General features: G+C 38.7%; 1 protein-coding gene and 2 non-coding genes across 3 annotated transcripts in view; 1 reads left to right on the plus strand and 2 right to left on the minus strand.

The window, feature by feature from the left end:
* HERC2 (HECT and RLD domain containing E3 ubiquitin protein ligase 2) overlaps positions 1 to 25,355 on the minus strand; it is a 243,661-nt gene that overhangs the window by 162,552 nt on the left and 55,754 nt on the right. Inside the window, exons 14-20 of the mRNA XM_052636055.1 lie at positions 24,255 to 24,412; positions 24,051 to 24,164; positions 22,290 to 22,541; positions 17,526 to 17,719; positions 8,962 to 9,162; positions 5,138 to 5,366; positions 4,908 to 5,032 (exon numbers count right to left, since the gene is read on the minus strand). Of these exons, the coding sequence (XP_052492015.1) occupies positions 4,908 to 5,032; positions 5,138 to 5,366; positions 8,962 to 9,162; positions 17,526 to 17,719; positions 22,290 to 22,541; positions 24,051 to 24,164; positions 24,255 to 24,412 (1,273 nt within the window). The remainder of the gene's footprint in view (positions 1 to 4,907; positions 5,033 to 5,137; positions 5,367 to 8,961; positions 9,163 to 17,525; positions 17,720 to 22,289; positions 22,542 to 24,050; positions 24,165 to 24,254; positions 24,413 to 25,355) is intronic.
* Positions 3,065 to 3,136, minus strand: TRNAC-GCA (transfer RNA cysteine (anticodon GCA)). The gene has a single exon. It is a non-coding gene; the product is annotated as a tRNA-Cys (tRNA).
* TRNAE-CUC (transfer RNA glutamic acid (anticodon CUC)) lies at positions 23,564 to 23,636 on the plus strand. The gene has a single exon. It is a non-coding gene; the product is annotated as a tRNA-Glu (tRNA).

A 25,355-nucleotide genomic window follows, 5' to 3' on the forward strand; every position in this document is an offset into this window, starting at 1 on the left:
GGCAAGTCTGGCTCAGTCTCTGGTGGGAACACTGCTCCTTTCTCCTGGGTCCTGGTGTACAAGGTTTTGTTTGTGCCCTCTCCAAGAGCCTGTTTTCCCAGTGCTATGTAAGTTCTATAATCAAATCCCCTGGCCTCCAAAGTTAAATTCCTTTGGGTTCTCAGTCCCTTTGCCGGAATCCCAGGTTGGGAAATCTGTTGTGGGCCCCTGAACTTTTGTAACAGTGCCAGAACGTCTTTGGTGTAATCGTTCTCCAGTTTGTGGGTCATCTGCTCGGTGGCTCTATGATGAGGCTAATGGCGACCTCCTCCAAGAGGACTTATGCTACACGCCATGCCTCCCAGGTCTGCTGCAGCCAGAGCCCCTGTCCCCACGGCAGGCCACTGCTGACCCAGGCCTCCACAAGAGACACTCCAACAATCAAAGGCAGGTCTGGCTGTCTCTGTGGGGTCCCTGGGTCCTGGTGTGCACAAAGTTTTGTCTGAGCCCTCCAAATATGTCTAGCCAGTATGGGGTTTGATTCTCAACGCAACTCCACCCTTCCTACCGTCTTGTTGGGCCTTCTCCTTTGCTGTTGGATGTGGCTTATCTTTTTTTGGTGGGATCCAACAGTCTTCTGTTAATGGTTGTTCAGCAGTGAGTTGCAATTTTGGAGGTCTTGCAGAAGATGAATACACATCCTTCTACTCTGCCATCTTTATCATCTTTTTCCTAATTATCGTTCTTAAAACCAATAACTTGTAATCTTTAAGAATGTAATTAAAAATTACTTATAGTAATGCTGTTGTTCAGTTGCTAAGTCATGTGCAACTCTTTCCAACCCATGGACTGCAGCATACCACGCTTCCCTGTCCATCACTATTTCCCAGAGTTTGTTCAAATTCATGTCTGTTGAGTTGGTGATGCCATCAATCATCTCATCCTCTGCAGCTCCCTTCTCCTTTTGCCTTCAATCTTTTCCAGCAAGGGAATGTTTTCCAATGAGTTGCCTCTTCACATCTGGTGGCTGAAGTACTAGAGCTTCAATTTCAGCATCAAGGCTCCCAATTAATATTCAAGGTTGATTTACTTTAGGACTGACTAGCTTGATCTTCCTTGCAGTCCAAGGGACTCTCCAGATTCTTCTCCAACACCACAATTCAAAAGCATCACTTTGGTGTTCAGCCTTCTTTATGATACAACTCTCGTATCTGTACATAACTACCAGAAAAAACCATAGCTTTGACTAGACAGACCTTTGTTAGCAAAGGGATGTTTCTGCTTTTTAATATACTACCTAGGTTTGTCATAGCTTTCCTTCCAAAGAGCAAGTGTCTTTCTCTTTCATGGTTGCAGTCATTGTTCGCAGTGACTTTGGAATCCAAGAAAAAAAGAATCTGTCACTGCTTCCACTCCTTCCCCATCTATTTGCCATGAGGTGATAGGACTGGATGCCATGATCTTCGTTTTTTGAAGGCTGAGTTTCAAGCCAGCTTTTTCACTCTGACCTTTTACCCTCATCAAGAGGGTCTTTAGTTTCTCTTCACTTTCTGCCATTAAAGTGGTTTTATCTGCATATCTGAAGTTGTTGATATTTCTCCTGGCAATCTTGATTCCAGCTTGTGCTTCATCCAGCCCGGCATTTCGCATGATGTACTCTGCATATAAGTTAAATAAGCAGGGTGACAATATACAGCCTTGGTGTTACTCCTTTCCAAATCTGGAACCAGTCCACTGTCCCTATCTGTTGCTTCTTGATAAAGGTTCTTGATAACCTTCTGCATAAAGGTTTCTGAGGAAACAGGTAAGGTGGTCTGGTATTCCCATCTCTTTAAGAATTTTCCAGTTTGTTGTGATCTATACAAAGGCTTTCTCATAGTCAATGAAACAGAAGCAGATTTGGGGCGGGGGGGATTTCCTTGCTTTTCCTGTGATCCGATCAATGTTGGCAATTTGCTGTCTGGTTCCTCTGCCTTTTCTAAACCCAGCTAGTACATCTAGAAGTTCTCAGTTTACATACTGTTGAAGCCTCACTTGAAGAATTTTGAGCATAACTGTACTAACATGTGAAATGAGCACAACCATACGGTAGTTTGAACATTCTTTGGCACTGCCCTTCTTTGGAAGTAGAATTAATATTTATAGTAGTAAAAATATCTAAAACCTACATGGTCAACAATAAAGAAATTGTTTTTAAAAAAGGAAATGTTAGTCCTTTTCCTTACGACAGACTTCCCCAAAGCCAACAGAACAAATGGACATAGCAGAAGGGTGTTCAATATAGATGACATGGCAACCTGATGAGTGAGAAAGATACAAGCCACTAAGAACAATTCTAACATTATAATTACTACTGTTAGTAAATATTTGCATTTTTGAAAGCCTGGAAGACTATACACAAAAAAGTATTAACAATGATTATTCCCATATGATGAGGTTTTTTACTTATGCCTTTCTGTAGCTTCAAAGTATTTCTGTCTTAGAACAAATGGCCTTTTGGCTATTTTTTTATGAACCTTAATTATTATCTAGGGATCACCATCTGTATACTCTATAGCCTCTCTTCCCCTCCCAAGGTTCCACTCTCCAGCAGGAAGCACAAAATAAACATATGCTTACTAAATTAACAGGCTCTAAAAACAGTGCTTGAGTCTAGTCCACATATCATAGCTCCCATCAGGTGAGCTGTTACACTGAGCCACAGGAGACTCAGGAAGAGAAGGAAGCAGCCTAGAATCAACAAACTGCCACTCACTAGCCATGACACCTTAGCACCACTATTAACTTCTGTGGTACTTCTGTGTCCATGACTATAAAATGAAATTTTAAGACAACTTTTTCCACTAGTGAAAAAAAATCACATTTTCTGGCACTACAAGAAAAATTTAAACAGAAAAATTTTCTCTGTCCTATGGCCTTTCTCTCCTTGCTGTACATGATGTATTCACATTAGTAAAAGTGAAGTCACTCAGCCATGCGCAAATCTTTGCAACCCCATGGACTGTAGCTTACCAGGCTCCTATGTCCATGGGATTTTCCAAGCAAGTGTACTGGAATGGGTTGCCATTTCCTTCTCCAGGGGATTTTCCCAGCCCAGGGATCGAACCTGGGTCTCCTGCATTGCAGGCAGACACTTTACCGTCTGAGCCACCAGGGAAGCCCCTGTGTATTCACATTATGCATGGACTAAACCTCCTCATCAGCAGATATACCTGCTCAACCAAAGAGAAACATTCTACCAGGATCAACAAGTAATGCCTTAAAAGAAAACCCTCCTTCTTGATTTTCTAAGAGGCCATGGGGAGGCTTAGATCTGGACTGTGTAAACTGTCAATAATAACATCATTTAATGTACAGCCCTCTATCTCAAAAAACTTATATAACTGTGCCTTGACTTGTAATGGGTGTGACAGTTCTCAGAAATTTCTGAGAGGCTGTTCCTGGGGTATAATCCTATATTTGGCTTGAATAAAATTTTCTATCCCTTTTTTAAATCCAGATTTTTTTTGTCGACATCAACATGGCTGACAAAGTTAAAAGAGAAAATGAAAGTAAAGTACACAGCACAGCATCTGAGGGAGAAAATGCATCATACTTGCTACTAACATCATTATATGTTTGACTGCTTCTAATTGTTTTCAATTTAAGCAAAGTAGGTATAGTTGCAAAACATTTTTAATACACTCACATCATCCAATTTTATCAGTGTAAGTTTTTAAATTGAAAACTATTATGACAACGAGAGCAAAAAAAAGTAGCTATGAATGACAAATACACACATACAAATACAAACTAACACCCCACCCTACTCCCAGAATAGCTATGGTCTTTAAAAAAAGACTGACATGCCTCATGTTAATGAGGTTAAGAAAGGGCTAGAACTCACATACTGGCTGCTTAAATGTACAATAAATGGCACAATCACATTGGGAAATTGTATACACTCACCCTAGGATCCAGCAAATTCTAATTCAGAGTATTTACGCCAAAAGAAAAAACAAGTGTTCACTATAGGACTTGTACACAGCATGATCACAGCAGCTTTAATAATCAAAAATCATTATATGTCTACCAACAAGAGAATGGATACATCAATAGTGCCATAATCACACAAGGAAGCACTTCTCAATAGCAAAAATTAATAATACATCCAACGTATCTGAATCTAAAACTCATTATCAAGGCAAAATAAAGCTAACACAAGTCAGTACATATTGTATGATATCATTTATGTGAAAATCAAAACTGGCAAAAAAAACTTTTTTTCTAATTTTTACTTATTTACTGATTTAGCGTTGGCTGCACTGGTCTTTGTTGCTGTACACGTGCTTTCTCTAGTTGCAACAGGCAGGAGCTACTCTCCAGTTGCAGTATGTGGGCTTCTGAGTGCAGTGGCTTCTCTTGTTACAGAGTGCACCAGCTTTTGCAGTTATGCCACTCTGGGCTCAGTAGTTGGGGTGCCCAGGTTTAGTTATTCCTCTGCATGTGGAATCTTCCTGGACCAGGGATTGAACTCAGGTCCCCTGCACTGGCAGGCAGATTCCGAACCACTGGAAGTCCCTTAGCCAATGAAGTCCCCCAAACTGGACAACATCTTCTGAGAGAGGCAGGAAAGTATGCTAACTTCACATGCAAAGGGGCACAAAGGCACTTTCTGGGATGATGGCAATGATTTATATTATGATTGGGGTACCTGTCAAATTCACTTATGAATAGACACAAAGTGGGTATATTTTATTATACTCAGTAACTCAGTTCTTTTAAACTACTTGTAATTTTTAATTACAGAAATATTTGGATGTTACTAAAAGTCTTATGTTTCAAAGTTTTAATTCTGGCAAAGTTTCAATCTCAGCTCACTGGTAAGTAAAATCACTTCCATCAGCTTTTACACACACGTGCACACACACGTATTCCTAGGACCATACCTGGATTTCTGCAGTGATGGCTGCATTTAAGGCTGATTCTAAGCCTCCATCAGCCATTAAGCTGCCCACGAGAAGATCAATCATGAATCGACGACCTGGACTTATGTTAACTTCGTTACCTGAAACTGAAAAAGGGCAAGTGTTTTCGCCAGTGTGTGGTAAGCACCATCCCCTGCCAGCACTCCTCCTGTGCCAGCCCCACACCACCCCTGTTCCTGGCCCAAGCCCACCTGCACAGGGTAGGAGGGCAGAGAGTGCCCGTGCCCGTTCCTCAGCAGTAGGCAGCAGCACTGACCACCCGCTCTGCAACACAGCCTGGGCGGCCGCCTGCACAGTGCTCAACACGCCCGCACTGCTGGCCAGGGCCACCACGGTCTGCTTCAGGCTGTTAAGGAGGACGCTGCCCAGACCTAAACCAAGGAATTCTGGGTCAACCTGGTGACTAATGGCAGCATGCAACTGAAAGGAGAAAAACAATTTTTACTTAGAAGCCCTTAAAAATGAATGCTTTTCAAATTTTTATTAAAGATGAAATATCTCAAATTGAGTTTTATTCAAATACTAAAGGAAAAACTTCCAGTATAGGTATTTTTTTAATTAGACTAAAAAATGTTTATCCATAGTAATAAATGGATAAATGAGAATAAATAAATGAGAATCTGAGGTAAAGTATTTCATAAGAGGAATTTTTTAAACCTAACTATAAGTACATATACAGAAAAGCTCAATATCAACAAACTTGTTAAACCCTGTGGAAACAGCACCTCTACCCCACTCTCAAGCACCCGTACCATAGAAATATAGACTATAATACAGCCAAAAAAGTATTAGAAGAGTAGATAGTCAAGCTGAGGGTATATAAGGACATGCCTCAAGAGCCAAACCAGGACTCACACAGACACATACACAACAGGAGCCAAGGGGTTCTGGGCTCTGAGAGCACACCAAAGCCTTTTAAGACACAGGACGCCCACTGAACAGGAGCTGCTTGTCAATCAGCCAGGACCTGGGAGGCAACATACTATGCACACAAAGCTTTGGGCACAGAGAACTCACAGGAAATAAAAGACTCAGCCTGCCTTACAAGCAGATGTGAAATCAAATTTATACCAATCATCTAGGTATGGATATCACAAGTCAAGAACTGAACACCAAACTCATCTAGAGCCGGAGGAACTCAATGGAATCTCACAGACAAAAGTGTAAAACTGCCCTCTGAGGACATGTCCAAAGCTAAGAATAAATCCTAGACATAATGTATTAAAATCACAAAACAAAGGCAAAAATCCAACAGGTTACCAAAGGGAAAGACAAATTAGCTACAAAGAAACAACAACTGCACCAGTAATGATTTCTCACTGGCAACAATAAAGGTCAGAAGACAGTAGAAAATCTTCCAAGTGCTGATAAAACAACCTAAAAAATTAAGCCTCATTAAATTATCTCAAGAGATGTTGAAGCTAATAAAGTTTTTCAGATGTTATAACTCATAGACCTTAATGAAGAAACTTACTGAAGGAGATGTCCAGGAGAGAGGTGATATAAGTAACAATGGCAAAACAAACTGATTTAAAAAAAAAAAAAAGGACTAGGACTACATATCAGAGTTAAGTATGATCTCTCAAAATTATAATAATTAATTGAAGGAAAGTTTAAAAATAATTATATTTCACAAATTCTAGGAGGTATTTCCTTTCATGTTTTAACAACCCTAAAATCAGAATATATCTTATATATTGCAATTGGGAGTGTTCTTCTATTAGCTGCACACACACACAAAAAGTCCCTGGAGTCAATGTAACAGACTACCAAATAATTCAAATACTAATGGTGGAAAGAGACGTTAGGTTTAAGGCATCCTATAACCCCTTTATTTTTCAGGAAGAGAAATACTGATTAACTTAACATGTTGGGAAATTCACAAATAGTTTAATTTTTCTATAATATGAGTAATGGCCAGAAATCAAAATTTCAAAACTTAGGAACAATTAAAGGGATCTGAAAGGAAAAATTCTCAGAAACTTGATCAAAAGATAATAAAATGATGAACAAACTTACACAAAACATCAGTAATCACAAATATAAAAGATTAAATCCACATATTGAAATAAATACTCTCAAACTGAATTCTTTTTACAAATTAAGCTATGTGAGTTAATTTTTTTTAAAGACACAACTAAAAGACCTTGAAAGACAAAACAAAGCAATGGGAAAACACAGCATTAGGCACATATGCACTAAGTGGAGCCAAGCCTAGGACCTGTACAAGGTCTTTCTCCACAGCACTGACAAAAGCAACAGTGTCACTAAAGACCATGGGAAGCAACAGGAAACACGGCGGACCCCTGACAAGCACACCACCCCACAGGTGTGCTTGTAAGTGAGCTTCCATAAAATACTTCTGCGGAAGGGAGGCAATTTCTAAACTTCTGCTAATTCCATGTTGTAATTAAAAGTTCATTCACTTTCCTGCTTTTTGAAAGCCAAGACAAAAAGGGGAGAGAACAAAAAGGGTGACATGATGGGTCACATAGAAACCCTCACATTATAAAGGAGGAAAATCATTTTGCTCAGAAATATTGTTCTCTTGACATTAAGTCATAGGTATTTTATTACAAAGAAAAACACAGTGATCAAAGATTTTAGTTACAGTTTTACTTTCTAACATACACACCAAGGAAACCAGAATTGAAAGAGACACGTGTACCCCAATGTTCATCGCAGCACTGTTTATAATAGCCAGGACATGGAAGCAACCTAGATGTCCATCTGCAGATGAATGGATAAGAAAGCTGTGGCACATATACACAATGGAGCATTACCCAGTCATTACAAAGAATATATCTAAATCAGTTCTAATGAGGTGGATGAAGCTGGAGCCGATTATACAGAGTGAAGTAAGCCAGAAAGAAAAACACTAATACAGTATACTAACGCATATATATGGAATTTAGAAAGATGGTAACGATAACCCTGTATGCGAGACAGCAAAAGAGACACAGATGTATAAAACAGTCTTTTGGACTCTGTGGGAGAGGGAGAGGGTGGGATGATTTGGGAGAATGGCACTGAAACATGTATAATATCATATAAGAAACGAATTGCCAGTCTAGATTCGATGCAGGGTTCAGGACGCTTGGAGCTGGTGCACTGGGATGACCCGGAGGGTTTGGGGGGGGGGGGGGGGGGAGGGGCGTGGTGTTTGGGATTGGGAACACGTGTACACTCGTGGCGGATTCACGTTGATGTGTGGCAAAACCAATACAATATTGTAAAGTAAAAATAATACTAATAATAAAAAGGAAAGGAAAAAATTTTGTAGCTTTTTTTAATTTATTTTTTTATTGAAGGATAATTGCTTTATAGAATTTTGCTGTTTTCTGCCAACCTCAACATGAATCAGCCACAGGTATACACATATCGCCTTCCTTTTGAACCTCCCTCCCATCTCCGGCCCCATCCCACCCCTCTAGCTTGATACAGAGCCCCTGTTTGACTCTCCTGAGCCACACAGCAAATTCCCAGCAAATTCCCCTTGGCTATCTATTTTACATATGGTAATATAAGTGTAGCTTTTCTTACACTGCCCTTTATCCTTAACGTCTCCTGTAAGGAAGTGGAGATACTACTGGAGGAAGCAGAACTTCCCGAATGAAGTTCTCCTCTCAGGCCAGAGGAGAGGCTGGCAACCACATGCAGCTGATCATCTACTGTCACACCCAGTTACTTCTTTACACACAGTAACTGTAAATTCAAGACTGACTCCCTGATGAATGCCAACAAGCTGAATTCAGCCGTAATAACATAATCAATATACATATTCTTACCTGCATGCAGAGACTGACTTACAGGATAAACACAAAATAATCTGATTGATTTTTTTAAGCATCATAAACATTACACTCCATCACAATCTTACTTTCAGATACTTCAAAATTTTCAATAGTAGTTCATTTAACAGGCTAAATCCCATGCCCTTTAATATGCATAAACATCATTACAAATACCTAAGACACTTATATAATGGGGAAAAGTAAAGAAAAAGCATTAATACCTGAAGCCGTAGAAGATTGAGTGTTGCCACAGTCATACACTCTTTCTCTTGAGGTGGGGGCCAGTCAGCAGTGCCATCCATCCCCTCACTCACTTGCCGAAGTAGGAGATCTAACTGCTCAAAAGTCATTGAGCAGATGTCCACCACAAAAGGGACACGAAGGCCAATGGACCACTCAGAACAGGAAGACCAAGCGAAACTCTATGGAAGAAACACAAGAACCTAAAATGAATCTACACATTCAGTTATCAGCCTCTTCCACAAGAGATTCACCATTAGGAATGACAAAGATGCCCTAAATTACTACTTTTTCATCCCTCTAACTGTCCCAAAAGTGCAAGCATTTTCAGTTATCTAATTCACATACTAACAGCTTCCAATTTCCTCTCAATTCAGTACTCCATCTTGTTTTCAAAACTCTGTTTGCTACCAAAATTAAGTAACTGAGTAAAACTGAAAACTAAAATCTACTCAAATAACCCCAAAGTAGTGAGGAAATAATAAAGGAACAAAAAGAAGAAAGCAAACAAAAAAATTAATAAATGACAGACAAGAGTCTGAACATAAAAACAGAGAGAGATCATCAGGATACAGCAAAACCAAAACCTAACTATACAGTATCTACAAGAAATTTACGTTAAATATAAAGATAAAAGGTGGCTTAGTAAAGGGATGAGGAGTAGCTTTAGGAACCTAGAATCTTAGGTTCATGCATCAAGGTAAATTAGAAGTGTTCAACCAGGAAATGGCAAGAGTGAACACAGGCATTTTAGGAATCAGAAAACTAAAATGGATGGGAATGAGTGAATTCAATTCAGATGACCATGTGGAAAGAATCCCTTAGAAGAAATGGAGTAGACCTCACAGTCAACAAAAGAGCTTGAAATGCAGTACTTGAGTGCAATCTCAAAAGCAACAAAATGATCTCAGTTCGTTTCTAAGGCAAACCTATTCAACATCCCAGTCATTTGAATCCATGCCCCAACCACTAATGCCGAAGAAGCTGAAGTTGAACAGTTCCATAAAGTTCCACAAGACCTTCTGGAACACCAAAAAAAAAAAAAAAAAAAAAGATGTCCTTTTTATCATAGGAAATTGGAATGCAAAAGCTGGAAGTCAATAGATACCTGGAACAATAGGCACATTTGGCCTTGGAGTATTAAAATGAAGCAGGGCAAAGGCTAACAGACTTCTGTCAAGAGAACACACTAGTCAAAGCAAACACCCTCTTCCAACAACACAAGAGATCACTCCACACATGCACATCACCATGTCAGGTCAATACCGAAACAAAATTGATCATATCCTTTGCACCTCACAATGGAAAATCTCTGAACAGTCAGAAAAAACCAGACCCGGACCTGACTGTGATTCAAATCATGAGCTCCTGATTGCGAAACTCAGGCTTAAATTGAAGAATGTAGGGAAAATGCAATTCAGGTATGACCTAGATCAAATCCATTACGACTGTATGGTAGACATGACAAATAGCTTCAAGAGATTAGATCTGGTAGGAAGAGTTTTGAAGAACTATGGACAGAGGTTTATAACGTATAGGAGGCACCGATCAAAATCACCCCAGAAGCAATGCAAGGAGGTCAAGTGCATGTGTGAGGAGTCTTTACAAATAGCTGAGGAAAGAGAAGCAGAAGTCAAAGAGAAAGATATACCCAACTGAATGCAGAGTTCTAGACAATAGTAAAGACAGATACGAAAGAATTTTTACATGAGCAATGTAAAGAAATATAGGAAAACAATAAAATAGGATAGGAAAGATTAGAGATCCCTTCAAGACATTTGGAGATAATCAAGGGAATATTAATGCAAAGATGGACACAGTAAAGGATAGAAACCATAAGGATTAAACAGAACCAGAAGAGTTTAAGAAGAGGTAAGAAGAATACACAGAGGTATGTAAGAATGGTCTTAATGACATGGATAACCATGATTATGATCACTCACCTAGAGGAGAACATCCTGAAGCTGAAGTCAAGTGGGCCTGAGGAAGCATTACCACCACCAAAGCTAGTGGAGGTGATGGTATTCTAGCTATTTAAAATCCTAAATGATGATGCTGTTAAAGTGCACTCAATATGCTAGCAAGTTTGGAAAACTCAGCATTGGCCACAGAACTGCAAAAGGTCAGTTTTCATTCCAATCCCGAAGAAAGGCAATACCAAAGAATGTTCAAACTACCATACAATTATGTTTATCTCACATTCCAGCAAGACAATGATCAAAATTCTTCAAGCCAGGTTTCAAGAGTACATGAACTGAAAACTTCCAGATGTAGTGACTGGGTTTAGAAAAGGAAGAGGGACCAGAGATCGAACTGCCAACATTTGTTGGATCATAGAAAAAGCAAGGAAATTCCAGAAAACATCTATTTCTGCTTCACTGACTATGCTAAACCCTTTGATTGTGTGGGTCACAACATTCACAACAAACTAGAAAATTCTTAAAGAGATGGGAATATACCTGTTTCCTGAGAAAGCCTTATGCAGGTCAAGAAGCAACAGTTAAAACTGGACATGGAACAATGGACTGGTTCCAAATTTGGAAAGGAGTATGTCAAGCCTGTATACTGTCACCCTGCCTATTTAACTTATATGCAGAGTACATCATGCAAAATGTGGGCTGAATGAATCACAAGCTAGATTCAAGACTGCTGGGAGAAATATCAAGAACTTCAAATATGCAGATGATACCACTCTAATAGTAGAAACAGAACAGGAATTAAAGAACCTCTTGAAAAAGGTCAAAGAGGAGAGTGAAAAAAAATGACTTTAAACTCAATATTCAAAAAACTAAGATCATGGCATCCGGTCCCATTACTTCATGGCAAAGAGATGGGGAAAAAAAAAAGAAACAGTGACAGATTTTATTTTCTTGGGCTCCAAAATCACTGGGGGCAGTAACTGCAGCCATGAAATTCAAAGATGCTTGCTCCTTGGAAGAAAAGCCATAAGAAACCTAAGCAGCATTTTAAAAAGCAACAATGTCACTTTGCTTCAAAGGACCATATGGTCAAAGCTATGGTTTTTCCAGTAGTCATGTATGGATGCGAGAGTTGGACTATAAAGAAAGCTGAGTGCTGAAGAATTTGATGCTTTTGAACTGTGGTGCTGTAGAAGACTCTTGAGAATCCTTGAACTGCAAGGAGATCAAACCAGTCAACCTTAAAGGACATCAGTCCTTAACATTCATTGGAAGAACTGAGGCTGAAGATGAAGCTCTAATACTCTGGCCACCAGATGTGATGAGCCAACTCACTGGAAAAGACCCTGATGCTGGGAAGGATTGAGGGCAGAAGAAATGGTGACAAAGGATGAGATGGTTGGATGGCATCACCAACTTAACAGATGTGAGTTTGAGCCAACTGTGGGAGACACTGAAGGACAGGGAAGCCTGGTGTGCTGCAGTCCATGAAGTCACAAAGAGTTGGACAGGACTTGGCAACTGAACAATAAAACAACAATCCTCTTTGATCCACGTCCTACAGTAATTTAAGTTTAAAAAATGGGATTTAATTAAACTTAAAAGCTTTTATCAGCAATTATTCAGTCACTACTGCACGTCCAACTCTTTGGCAATTCCACAGACTGCAGCCCACCATGCTCCCCTGGCCATACGGATTTCGCAGGCAAGAATACTGCAATGGGGTGCCATTTCCTTCTGCAGGGGATCTTCCTGAGCCAGGGACGAATCCACATCTCTTGCTTTGGCAAGCTGATTCTTTACCACTGAGCCACCAGGGAAGCCCCATGCATAGCAAGGAAACTCTGAACAAGGTGAAGACAACCCCCAGAATGGCAGAAAAAAGTTACTGCAAATGTAACAACTGACAAAGGATTAATTTCTAAAATATACAAGCAGTTCATGTAGTTCAACAGCAGAAAAACAAAAAACCCAATCAAAAAACGGGCAGAAGACCTAAACATTTCTCCAAAGAAGACATATACATGGCTAAAAAACACACAAAAAGATGCTCAACATCACTCATTATTAGAGAAATGCAAATCAAAATTAAAATGAGGTATCACCTCACACCAGCCAGAATGGCCATCAGCAAAAAAACTCTACAAACGATAAATGAGTGTGGAAAAAAAACCATCTTGCACTACTGGTGGGCATATAAACTGGTACAGCCACTATAAAGAACAGTATGGTGATTCCTTTAAAAACTAGGAATAAAACTACCATATAGTCCAGTAATTCCCACTACTGGGCATATACCCTAAGAAACCATAACTGAAAAAGGCACATGTACCCCAGTGTTCACTGCAGCACTATTTATAATAGCCAGGACCTGGAAGCAACCTAAATGTCCATCAACAGAGGAATGGATAAAGAAGTTGTGGTACATGTATACAATGGAGTATTACTCAGCCATAAAAAGGAACAAATCTGAGTCAGTTCTAGTGAGGTGGATGAACCTAGAGCCTGTTGTACAGAGTGAAGTAAGTCAGAAAGAGAAAAGCAAATATTGTGTGTTAATGCATATACATGTGAAATCTAGAAAACTGACACTGATAACCTATTTTCACGCAGGAATAGAGATGCAGACACAGAGAACAGACTTGTGGACACAGCAGGGGAAGTCGAGGTGGGACGAACTGAGCGAGTAGCAGGGAAACATATACATTACCATATTCAAGATAGCTAATGGGAAGTTGCTCTATGACACAGGGAGCGCAACACAGTGTTCTGTGATAACCTAGAGGGGTGGGGTAGGGTTAGGGGGGAGGTCAGAGGGACGGACACGTATGTACTTATGGTTGATTCATGTTGTACAACAGAAGCCAATACAATATTGTAAAGCAATTATCCCTCTAGCTCAGACGGTAAAGAATCTGCCAGCAATGCAGGAGACCTGGATTCAATTCCTGGATTGGGAAAATCCTCCGGAGAAGGGAATGGCAACCCACTCCAGTATTCTTGCCTGGAAAATTCCATGGACAAAGGAGACTGGAAAGCTACAGTCTGCAAAGAGTCAGACGTGACTGAGAAACTAACATTCCACTCCAGATTATCCTCAAATTGAAAACAAAATTTTTAAAAAGATATAAATTTAACAAAACAGGACATATGCTGAAAACCCTGATAAATGAAATCAACAAAAATGCAAATAAACATTTAAACATAATATTTTAATAGACTAGAAAACTCAATGTAGCAAAAATGTCAGTTCTTCACAAGCTGATAATAGGCTGAACACAATCTCTACCAAAACCTAACCAAGGTATTTTTGCAAACATAGACAAGATTACTCTAAATTTTAATGGATAGGCAGAGGAACTAAAATATAGACTTCTTAAATTTTTTTCAAATACAAGGGTGGAAGAGTTATAATACACAATTACTAATCTAATGAAAATTAAAATGGAGTACCTACATTAAAAAAGAACAGGAATTAAAGACTGAACATGGAACAATGGACTAGTTTGTTGTGAATGTTGTGACCCACACAATCATTTTTCCACACTCATTTATCCCTTCAGAGCAAGGGAAAACAAGGATCAAGTGGGGCACTGAAAAACAACTGAAGGGTCAATTCACCAAGACAACCAAACATTCAAAATGTGTATGTATCAAACAAAAATTTCAAAATACATAAAACAAAAATTGATAGATTTATCCTAAAATGCCAATGAAATCTCAAGGTACCCCAAATAACCAAAGGAATCTTGAAAAGGAATAACCAAGTTGGGAAAAGATTAATTCCTAATTCAAAACTTACCAAAAAACTACATTAATCAAACCAGTGTGATCTGGTACAAAATCAGATTCAAAGATCAGTGAAGCAGACTACAGTAAACATTGCCTATATGGTCAAATGATTTTTGACAAGTGCCAAGACCATTCAATAGGGAAGATCAAAGGTTTTTCTATAAACAGTGCTGGGAAAATCACAGAAGAATCAATTTGATCCTTATCTTACATCATATATGAAACAATGGATCAAAGACCATAAAACATAAGACTTAAAACTATGAAACTATTACAAGACTGGAAAATCTACATGATCATGTATTTCTTGGATATATATGACACTGAGAGCACTGAAAACAGAGGCAAAATTAAAACTTTTGTGCATCAAAGAACACTATCAACAGAATAAAAAGAAAACCACAGAATGGCAGAAAAACAGTTGTAAATCATCTTCCTGATAAGGGATTAATAACCACAATATACCAAGAACTGCTACAACTTAAAGAAATCTAATTCAAATATGGGCAAAGAACTTGAATACATTTCTCCAAAAAAATATACAAATGGTCAGTAAGCACTGACCATTTCAATAGGGAAGTGCAAATCAAAACCACAATGTGATACCACTTCATACTCACTGTGATGGCCTTCAAACAAAAAAAGAAAGAAAACAACCAGTTGACAAGAATGTGGAAAACATGAAACCCTTGTGCATAACTAGGGGGAGTGTAAAGATCAGGCAGCTGTTGTGGAAAAACAGTAAGATAGTGTCTCAAAAATTTGAACATAGTTACCATAATGATCCAGCAATTCCAGTCCTAGATATATACTGAAAAAAACTGAAAAGCAGGGACTCACACAGAAATTTCTACACTAATACCTGTTGTTTTTTTATTTTTTGGTCACCACAGGCAGGATCTTAGTTCCCTGTCCAGGGATCAAACCCACACCCACTTCAGTAGAAGGCCCTATAGCTACATTATTCACAATAGCCAGAGACAAACAACCCATGTGTTCACTGAAGGAGGAATGGATAAACAAAATGTGGAAGATACACACACATGAATGTTATCAAACCTTTAGAATATAAAATTCTGATACATGCTATAACATACATCATTGCTGAACACATCATAATCAAATATGAAATAACCCAGACATAAATGATCAAATATTATGTGATTCTACATGTATGAGATACCTCAAACAGGCAAATTCAGAAAGTAAATTTCCAGATCACCAGGGGAGAAGAAATGGAGTTATTGTTTAATGGGTACAGAGTTTCTGTATGAGATGATGAAAAAGTTCTGAAGATGAATAGTAGTGATGGTAACACAACATTGTAGATATACTTAATGCCACTGTATGGTTTACCGTAAGTTTTTAATGATCAAAAGCACTAGTATAAAAAAAAAGCCAATAGAACCAAAAAGAGAAATTAACAAATCCACAATTATTCTTAGAGATACCCAGAATACTTTGTCCTCGTTGACAGAACAAGCAAACAAAATCAGGAAGGATCTAGAAAAACTGAGTAATACTACCAATGAACTAGATCTGACTGACATTTATAGAACACTCCACCAACAATGGTGAAACATGCCAACAGCAAAATAGACACTGTTTTTAAGCACATATGCAGACCATTCACAAAGAGAACACATTCTAAGATAAAAAACAAATCAAGAACTGAAATCATACAGAGTTTCTTCTCTAACCACAATGGTTAACTAAGAAATCACTAACAAAGATAAAGAATGATCTCCAAAAATTCTGAAACTAAACAGCACACTTAATCCATAGGGCAAAGAGAAATTCTCAAAAGAAATTAGAGCCGAACAAAAATGAAAATATATCAAGATTTGTAGACCCAACTAAAGCACTACTTAAGAGGAAAAATTATAGTATCAAGTGCTTACATACTACAAAAGAACAAATGTCTAAAAATCAACAACCTAAGCTTTCTCCTAAACAAACCAGGAAAACAGTAAAGTGACACCAAAGCAAACTGAAAGGGGAAAAGGGACAAGAGGAGAAACCGATGAAACTGAAAGCAAAAGAACAAGGGGAAATTAATGAAACTAAAAGCTAGCTCTTTGAAAAGATTAACAAAATGGGTAAACCCATAATAAAACTGGCAAAGAGAAAAGGCACAAGTTACTCATGTCAGGACTGAACGAAGATATCACTGCAGACCCAAAAACGTCAAAAGGTCAGTAAGAAAACGCTAGTAAAGAAAATGCTACACATAGAAACTGGGTAACTTAGAATGGAGCAATACCTGGAGTATCACAAACCAGCAACACTTACCAAAGAGGAAATAATCTGAACAATTCCAGACTAAAAAATTAAATCTGTGGTTAAAAATCTTTGGAGAAAGAAATCTCTAGGGTCATATAAATTCATAGGAAAATATTAAAAAAGAAATTACACTAATTCTACCCAACCCATTCCAGAAAACAGAACCGGACAGAACACTTGCCAATACTATATATGAGGCCAGTTTTACCCTGATAAAAAGGCAAGAAAGTGTTTTTTAAGAAAGCCACAAACTAGTATCTCTGAAGAGCACTGACAGGGAAACTCTCAACAGGGTATTAGCAAATCAAATCCAACCATATAAAAAAAGACCAAGTGGAGATTATCTCAAAAACACAAGGTTCCTCCAGTATTAGAAAATCAATGCATTCCACTATATAAACAGACTTAAGAAGGAAAACATGATCACATCATTTGAGAAGAAAAAGCATTTGACAAAGGACTACACATACAAGTCAAGTATGTTCTACATACTAGCAACAAATGACAGGAAATTAAAAATTCTACAAAATACCAAGCTATCTACTTTGTACCTGGGCAGGTCCACAGGCAATCCCGACTATATGTTTGGTATCCAGTCCAGGCAGCGCAGAGGGTTCTGGCTTGGTCACACGCAAGGTGTCAAAGTGCTGACATTGGTCATTGCTTCCCCAGCTGTGGACCTCACTGTCCTCAGTCAGGGCCAGGCAGTGGGTGGACCCTGCAGCCACATCAATCACCTTCTTCCCTGGGGGGAAAGGAGGATGCAGATATAGCTTTATGTCTATGACTTATGTTGCAATAAGGATATTTACTCTAGGACACTCAGGTCAGAAGGCATTTAATGTAATTGCTTTAATATTATTCACAATTCATCTGCTTTACATACATTATTAAAACCTCTGCTGTGTTTTACTAGCTACAGTCTATTACGATCTACAGCCTACAAATAAAACTGTGAAATAAAAAGGATCTGTTCATTTTCCTCATTCTTGTTCAGAAAAAGACACCTGTACTTTGAATTAACTAGAGATCATATTTTCTTATCCCAATGTATAACCATGCAAAGTGTACTCCTCTTTAAAAAGACTATGTTTTTGAACAGTTATAGGTTCACAGCGAAACTGAGAAGGCACATATCTGCGATATACTCCTGATCCCAATGGACACCAAGCCTCTCTCCATTATTAATTAGTCATTTTTTTACACTCAGACATCCAGTTCTTCTGACATCATTTGTTGAAATGACAATCTTTGCTCCACTGTATTGCCTTTACTCCTCTGCTAAGGATCGGTTAACTATATCTATGTAGATCTATTTCTAAGCTCTCTCTTCTTTTCTCCTTTTCTCATGATCATACTTTGTGTTTAGTCACTTAGTCATGTCCGACTCTTTGCAACCCTTTGGACTTTAACCTGCCAGGCTCCTCTGTCATGGGATTTTTCACACAAGAATGCTGGACTGGGTTGCCAATTCCTCCTCCAGCGGATCCTTCCAACCCAGGGATCAAACATGCATCTCCTGGCTCTTCTGCACTGCAGGTAGACTCTACCCGCTGAGCCATCAGGAAAGCCCATAAAGATCATATGTTAGCCAATACCAAACTGTTCTGATCACTGCAGCTTTATAGTTAAGTCTTGAAGTTGGACAGTTATCAGTCTTACAACTTGCTCTTCTCCTTTAATATTGTGTTGGCTATTTTGCCTCTCGATATAAACTTTAGACTCGGTTTGTTGATATTCAGAAAATAACTTTCTGGGATTTTGATTGGAATTGTATTAAATCTATAAATCAAGTTGGAAAGAACTGACATCTTAACAATATTCAGTGCTCCTATCAATGAACTTAGAATATCTTTCCATTTAGTTCTTTGATTTCATTCATCAGTTTTCCTTATACAGATCTCATATATATATTTAGATTTATACTTATGTATTTCATTCTTAGGTTGCTACTGCAAATGACATTGTATAGTTAATTTCAAATTCTACTTGTTAGTTGCCAGTATGTAAGAAAGAAATTAACTTTGGCATATTAACCTTGTATGTCACAACCTTGTTAGTTCCAGGAGGGTTTTTCGGTCAATTCTTTCAAATTTTCAACATAAACAATCAAGTTGTCTGTGAACAAAGCTTTATTTATTCCTTCTCAACCTGTATAGCTTTTATTTCCTTTTCTTGTTTTATTGCATTAAACTTCCAGTAATAATTTGGACAGAAAATGATGAAATGGAACGTCCTTTCTCCATGACAACGCCCAACCAGATGTCACACAACCAATGCATCACAAGTTGAACAAATTGGGCTATGAAGTTTTGCCTCACCTGCCATATTCATCTGACCTCTTGCCAACCAACTACCACTTCTTCAAGCATTCCAGCAACTTTTAGAAGGGAAAACACTTCCTCAACCAGCAGGAGGCAGAAAATGCTTTCCAAGAGTTTGTTGAATCTCAAAGCATAGATTTTTAAGCTACAGGAATAAACAAACTTATTTCTCATTAATGAAAATGTGATTACTATGGTTCCTATTTTGATTAATAAAAATGTGTTTGAGCCTAGTTATAATGATTTAAAATTCATGGTTGGAAACCACAATTACGACTGCATGAATCTAACAGTCTTCATCATGTTGAGGAAGTTTCCTCTATTCCTAATTTACTAAGTTTTTTTTTTAAATCATGAATTGGTATTGAAATTTTGTCAAAAGCTTTTTTTGCACTTATTGATAGGATCATGTGATTTTTTTTCTTTCATCTGTCAACTTGATGGGTTAACTGATTTTTTAACACTGAACCAGCCTTTCATATGTGTCTTGAATTCATATATATAATTATTATTATATATTTTTTTCTTTATATGTCACCCATCAATGGACACTACAGTTAGATACATGTCTTAGGTATTGTGAATAATGCTGCAATAAACATGGGGATGCAGATTTTTTTTTGACTTAGTGTCTCTGATATCCAGAAGTAGAACTGCTGGCAGTTCTATTTTTATTTTTTGAGGAACCTCCATACTGTTTTCCAGAGTGGCTCCACCAGTTTACAGTCCCACCAAGAGTGCACAAAGCTTCCCTTATCTCTACATCCTTGCCAGCTCCTGTTATTTCTTGTCTTTTGATAACAGACATTCTAAGCGGTAAGAGGTGTATCTCAATGTTTTGAAATGTATTTCATTGATGGTTAGTGATGTTGAACATCTTTTCACATACCTACTAGCCAAATTATGTTTTCTTTGGAAAAATGACTATTCAGATCATTTTTTTTGCTCTTGAGTTATATGAGATTTACATACTTTGAATATTAACTCCTTATCAAATATATGACTTACAAATAATTTCCAGCCATTTCATAGTTTGCCATTTCATTTCTTTGATGGTTTCCTTTGCTAGACAGAAAGATTATTGATTTTAGATCTCTCTTCTTATATATTTGAAGCTATAAATTTCTACCTAAGCTTTCACTGTATGCCACAAACTTTTAAAAGTTGTATTTTCATTTAGTTTAAAATATTTTAAAATTTCTCTTGAGATGTCTTCATTGACCTATGTTTTATCTGGAAGTAAACTATTTTATCTCTATGTATTTGGGCATTTTCCAGCTAACTTTCTGTTATTGATTTCTGGTTAGTTCCATTGTAGTCTGAGAGGAGACACTGATTTCTCTTCTTTTAAATTGTTAAGGTGTGTTTTATGGCCTGGTCTATCTTGGTGAAGGTCAAAGTACACTGTTTATTTAGAAAGTTTTCTAAAACAAAATCTATCTTTTATTTTTCTCCAAAGTTAAATGATATAAATATAAATATTTTTTTCAATTTAACAGTGTTAGCCAAGTATTATAATTTTGCCTATTAGTATATTTAACATGACATGAGGTCATGCTTTTAGACATATCAACATAAAAAAAATTCAGCAGTATGGGGAGGGAGGTGGGAGGGGGGTTCAGGATTGGGAACACATGTACACCCGTGGTGGATTCATGTTGATGTATGGCAAAACCAATATAATATTGTCAAATAAATAAATAAATAATAATAAAAATAAATTCAGCTGAAAAAATTCTACTACACTAAGAAAAACAATTCTAAGAGCCTCTCCTAAGACCAAATGACTATATCAATAATCACCTAAATACTCTCATAGTAAGCTATCCCTGTATCCACACAGGGGCTGAGGAACTTGATTTCATCTAGTAAATGAAGGGAACATAAACACAAAAGCAAATAAAATTCAAATACCGCTCCTTAGTAAACAACCAACCTTATTAACTCTCTAACTTACCTCAGAAACTTAGAAAATAATAAACACCATATGAACACACAAAACTTCTAATCACCAAAGTATTAACATGCTTTAAAATAAAAATGATGGGGAAATGAACTGGCAAGTCCCACTTAAAATTCTCACTTTTAAACTCAAAGCAAAAACATAAAGATGAATCCAGGTAAGTAACCCAACAAACGGTATCCCTTATGCCAAATGCAGCACAAGGCCTGTTTCTGTGAATCAAAGTGTACTGGAACACAGGTCCATTTGTTTTCTTATTGTCTATGACTGCTTTAAGGCTACAATAGCAAGGCTGAGTAGTTAGGAGAGATAGTATAAGGTCCTCAAACCTAAAATCATACAGAGAGCCTGGTCAAAAAAAACAGCCTGCCCACTTCATGTAGTGTAGCAACAAAGCACTACAGGTCCCACTTGATACACTTATCACCACCCTCTCCCATACTTCGGAAGGTATTTGCAAAGCACAACTACACGCCTTGGCTTTCATTCCTCCCGTCTACTGAGAATGCATACTGGACACCTTGAAACCAAAAAAAGAGGATTCATCCATCAAGGATCAGTACAAACAAGGCTACTCCAGGCTGACCGAATCCTATCTCCCTTTGTGCTACATACATATCCATAGTCTTAGCAAGATCTACAGTATAACTACAGATGACCTCACCAAACAGAAGCTAATCTCACTGAGGTCAATTTAATGAGTAATGAAAAGAGTACTTGCCCTGCCCCGCCCCCCACACACACACAAAAAAAAACTCTCCTATAAAATAGAGAAAACCAACAAAAAACAACTCTCCAATATTGGTAAAATTTAAAGTTTCAAATTTGCTGAGAATAATTCTACGTCACTTTTTAATATAAACAAACCACGTTCCATTTATTATCTCTACCTATTAAAATGTGGGTAAAAGCTTCTAATTTTATGGGTCATTCATGGAATGTCATGTAAAGGAAAATACCTGCAAACTTTAAAAGCTTACTGAAGAAAACTCCTCCAACAGTTTTAAAAGTTTACATTTTGCACTCACCTTGCAATCCTTCCAAGAGTTTAGGATAACGAACATGTTCCTCTGTTCCATGCCCAAGTCTCTGGTTGTCACCCTTTCCCCATGAGTAAACTTGGCCATCTTTTGTCAAGGCAATAGAAAACTGACTTCCACATCGGACTTTGACAACATCCAAGTCTTGCAGCTTTTCAATCAGCTTTGGCGTTTTGCAGCCATCACTACCACCTCTGCCCAGTTTCCCATAGTCACCATCTCCCCAGGACCACACTTGACCTAAAAAGTACAAATTTTCAGAGTAAAAATAGCTGTACATCTAAATAAGCCTTTTAAATGTCTGAAAATAATCAATATAGCCAAAAACACACAAAAATCTAGCTCACTAATGTATACAGTTGACACAAATGAAACCTAGCTTCTATTTCAGGTTGTTATAGAAGCAATTAAGAAATGGAGAGACTTCCCTGGTAGTTAAGAATCTACCTTCCAGTGCAGGGGACACAGTTCAATCCTGGTAGGGGAACTAAGATCCCACATACCTCAGGGGAACTAAGCCCAGGCACGGCAACTACTGAGCCCACACACCTCCACTAGAAAAGGTCTCAAGCCACAGCAAAGGATCTCCATGCCACAATGAAGACCTGACTCAGCCAAAAAAAATTTAAAAGAAAGTTAAGAAGTAGAAAGCTGACTTTTCATTTTGTTTTAACTGACTGAATAGTAAAGTCCTGTGTGTGCTAGGTCGCTTCAGTCGTGTCTGGCTCTTTGCGATCCTATGGACTGTAGCCCTCCAGGCTCCTCTGTCCTTGGGATTATTCAGCAAGAACACTGAAGGTACTGAAGGGGGTTGCCATGCTCTCCTCCAGGGTATCTTCTGGACCCAGGGACTGAACCAGCGTCTCCTGTATCGGCAGGTGGGTTCTTTACCACTACTGCCACCTGGGGAAGCAATAAGCCCTAACCCTTACTAGTTTGGCTTCATGAAACAGCTTCCACTAAGTATTAAACACAGAACAAAAGCTCTACTGCCTCCACAGGACACAGTGACGGTACCCACAGCTTACTGCACACCATCTCAGGTCTGCCTGCCAACATTCTTGTTACACAGACCACATGTCAAACATACAGCAGTATTTATTTCCAATAAAAATTTTAGTGCAATTTAATTAAATATTACATAAAGGGATAAAATAAAGTTGCTCTCTGTGGGAGAGCAAGGCTGACAGGCTCCCAACTAATGCTGACAGACAGACCCCACAATACTGAAAGACAAATACTATTTTAAAAATATTGGGAATTCCCTGGCAGTCCAGTGGTTAGGACTCTGCACTCTCACTGCTGAGGGCCCAGGTTCAATTCCTGGTCAGGGAACTAAAATCCCCACAAGCCACACAGTGCAGCCAAAAAAGAAAAAAATCAACATAAAACCTGGTTAAGTATATCCACAAAAAGTGTCACACATGTACAATCTCACTAATGAACACAAATATAAAACTGAAATTAAAAGCAAGTATCATACTGTGAATACACAAAGACTAATAATAAGCAGGATTTACCACAGAGAATCAAAGGTGGCTCAACATTAGGAAAAACTGTCATAAAAATAAAATGCCCAACTAGGAAGGCTGGCTCTGGGCAATGGAAACTACGAGTCTCATAACATCTCCACCTCTTCCAAAGACACTGAGAGGCATATGCACTTAGAGCCTCCAAAGCTCACTCCCTCTAGGGAAGTGGCCCTCCTCATCCTGAGAGCTCTCCCAAGGCAGCACGTGCTCCACATACCATTCTCTGTCACGGCCAGGGTCTGAGCATCCCCACTTCCACATGCCACATCAATGACCTTCAGTCCTTTGAGCCCAGCAACCAGCATGGGAATGGCCTCATCTTCACTGGAGCCTTCAAACAGACAGGACTATTGTTACTGCAAGTATCTGAGAAAGCAGCAGCCTTACGCAGCATGCCCAAGCTGGCTCAGAGCAGACATACCGTGGCCTAGTCGGCCATAGTTGCCCCTGCCCCAGGTGTACAGCTCCCCTTCTGCTGTGATGGCTGCACTGTACGTGCTTCCACACGCAATGTGCACCACATGCTTCCCGGCCTGCTTTCCAGAGAAAGCAGAGATCACCTTAGGTTCCTCAAGAGGCCTGTTGAGACAAAAGGAACAAACATGAATGTACTTCTGAGCCTTTCCTACTAGCTCACTCCCAGGAATAAACTATCAGAGCATTGAGATAACTTTGCCTTTCAGGCGTCTTATAAAATAATTAAGAAATACAGAATTCAAACACTTCCATGATTTTTTGTTAAGTGGGCACCTAATGCCAAGCGTCACACCCAGCATACTGTTAAAGACACAGGTGATCAAGCCCATGGCAGCTTTGGTCACAGCGGTCTGAACGGTGGCCTATTCACAGACAGCACAAGTACAGCAATAGGGAAGGATGAAGCTCAGGAACTGCACCGAGTGACACAGCCAGAAACAAAACACTCCGAAGTGGCAAAAACCAGCAGCCAGAGGTGGGGAGCAGGGGTTGGCTGCAGAAGGGTCCAAAGAAGCTAGGGGGAGGGGTGCTAATAGAAACACTCTGTATCTCAGTTACAGTGGCTCCCAACCTCAAGCATTTGTGAAGATCACCAAACTGTACATAGAAAGCTGGTGAACTGGTAAATCTCATGCACAGGGCTGAAATTTATATATATATTTGTTAAACAAACAGGGAAGAAATGATGGGCAAGGTTTCCTAATCACATTGCAGTCTATATTTCGCAAATGAAAAGTAGGAAGCAGCAAGGATTAACTGGGTAGAAGAGACCACTAGCTGATTCACTTTCAAAATTAGCAAATGCCCAATGCTTATAATCTAAAATATGTCTGCTATGATCACTAACACTCATTCTAGCCTCTCCAAAGACACAGCTCAATTATTTTGTGACACACTATTCTGCAAAATAAGCATACAGAGGGAGGGGCACACGGGAAGAGGAACAAACGAATTACTCCAGTACCACCTCCCCATTCAGCTCAAGTTTCAACCCCCCACCCCAAAGTTTCTCTGCAGCTTCTGCATTTGCACCATTCTACTTTCT

The sequence above is a fragment of the Budorcas taxicolor genome, chromosome 2 (genome assembly GCF_023091745.1).
Source record: "Budorcas taxicolor isolate Tak-1 chromosome 2, Takin1.1, whole genome shotgun sequence".
NCBI lineage: Eukaryota > Metazoa > Chordata > Mammalia > Artiodactyla > Bovidae > Budorcas > Budorcas taxicolor.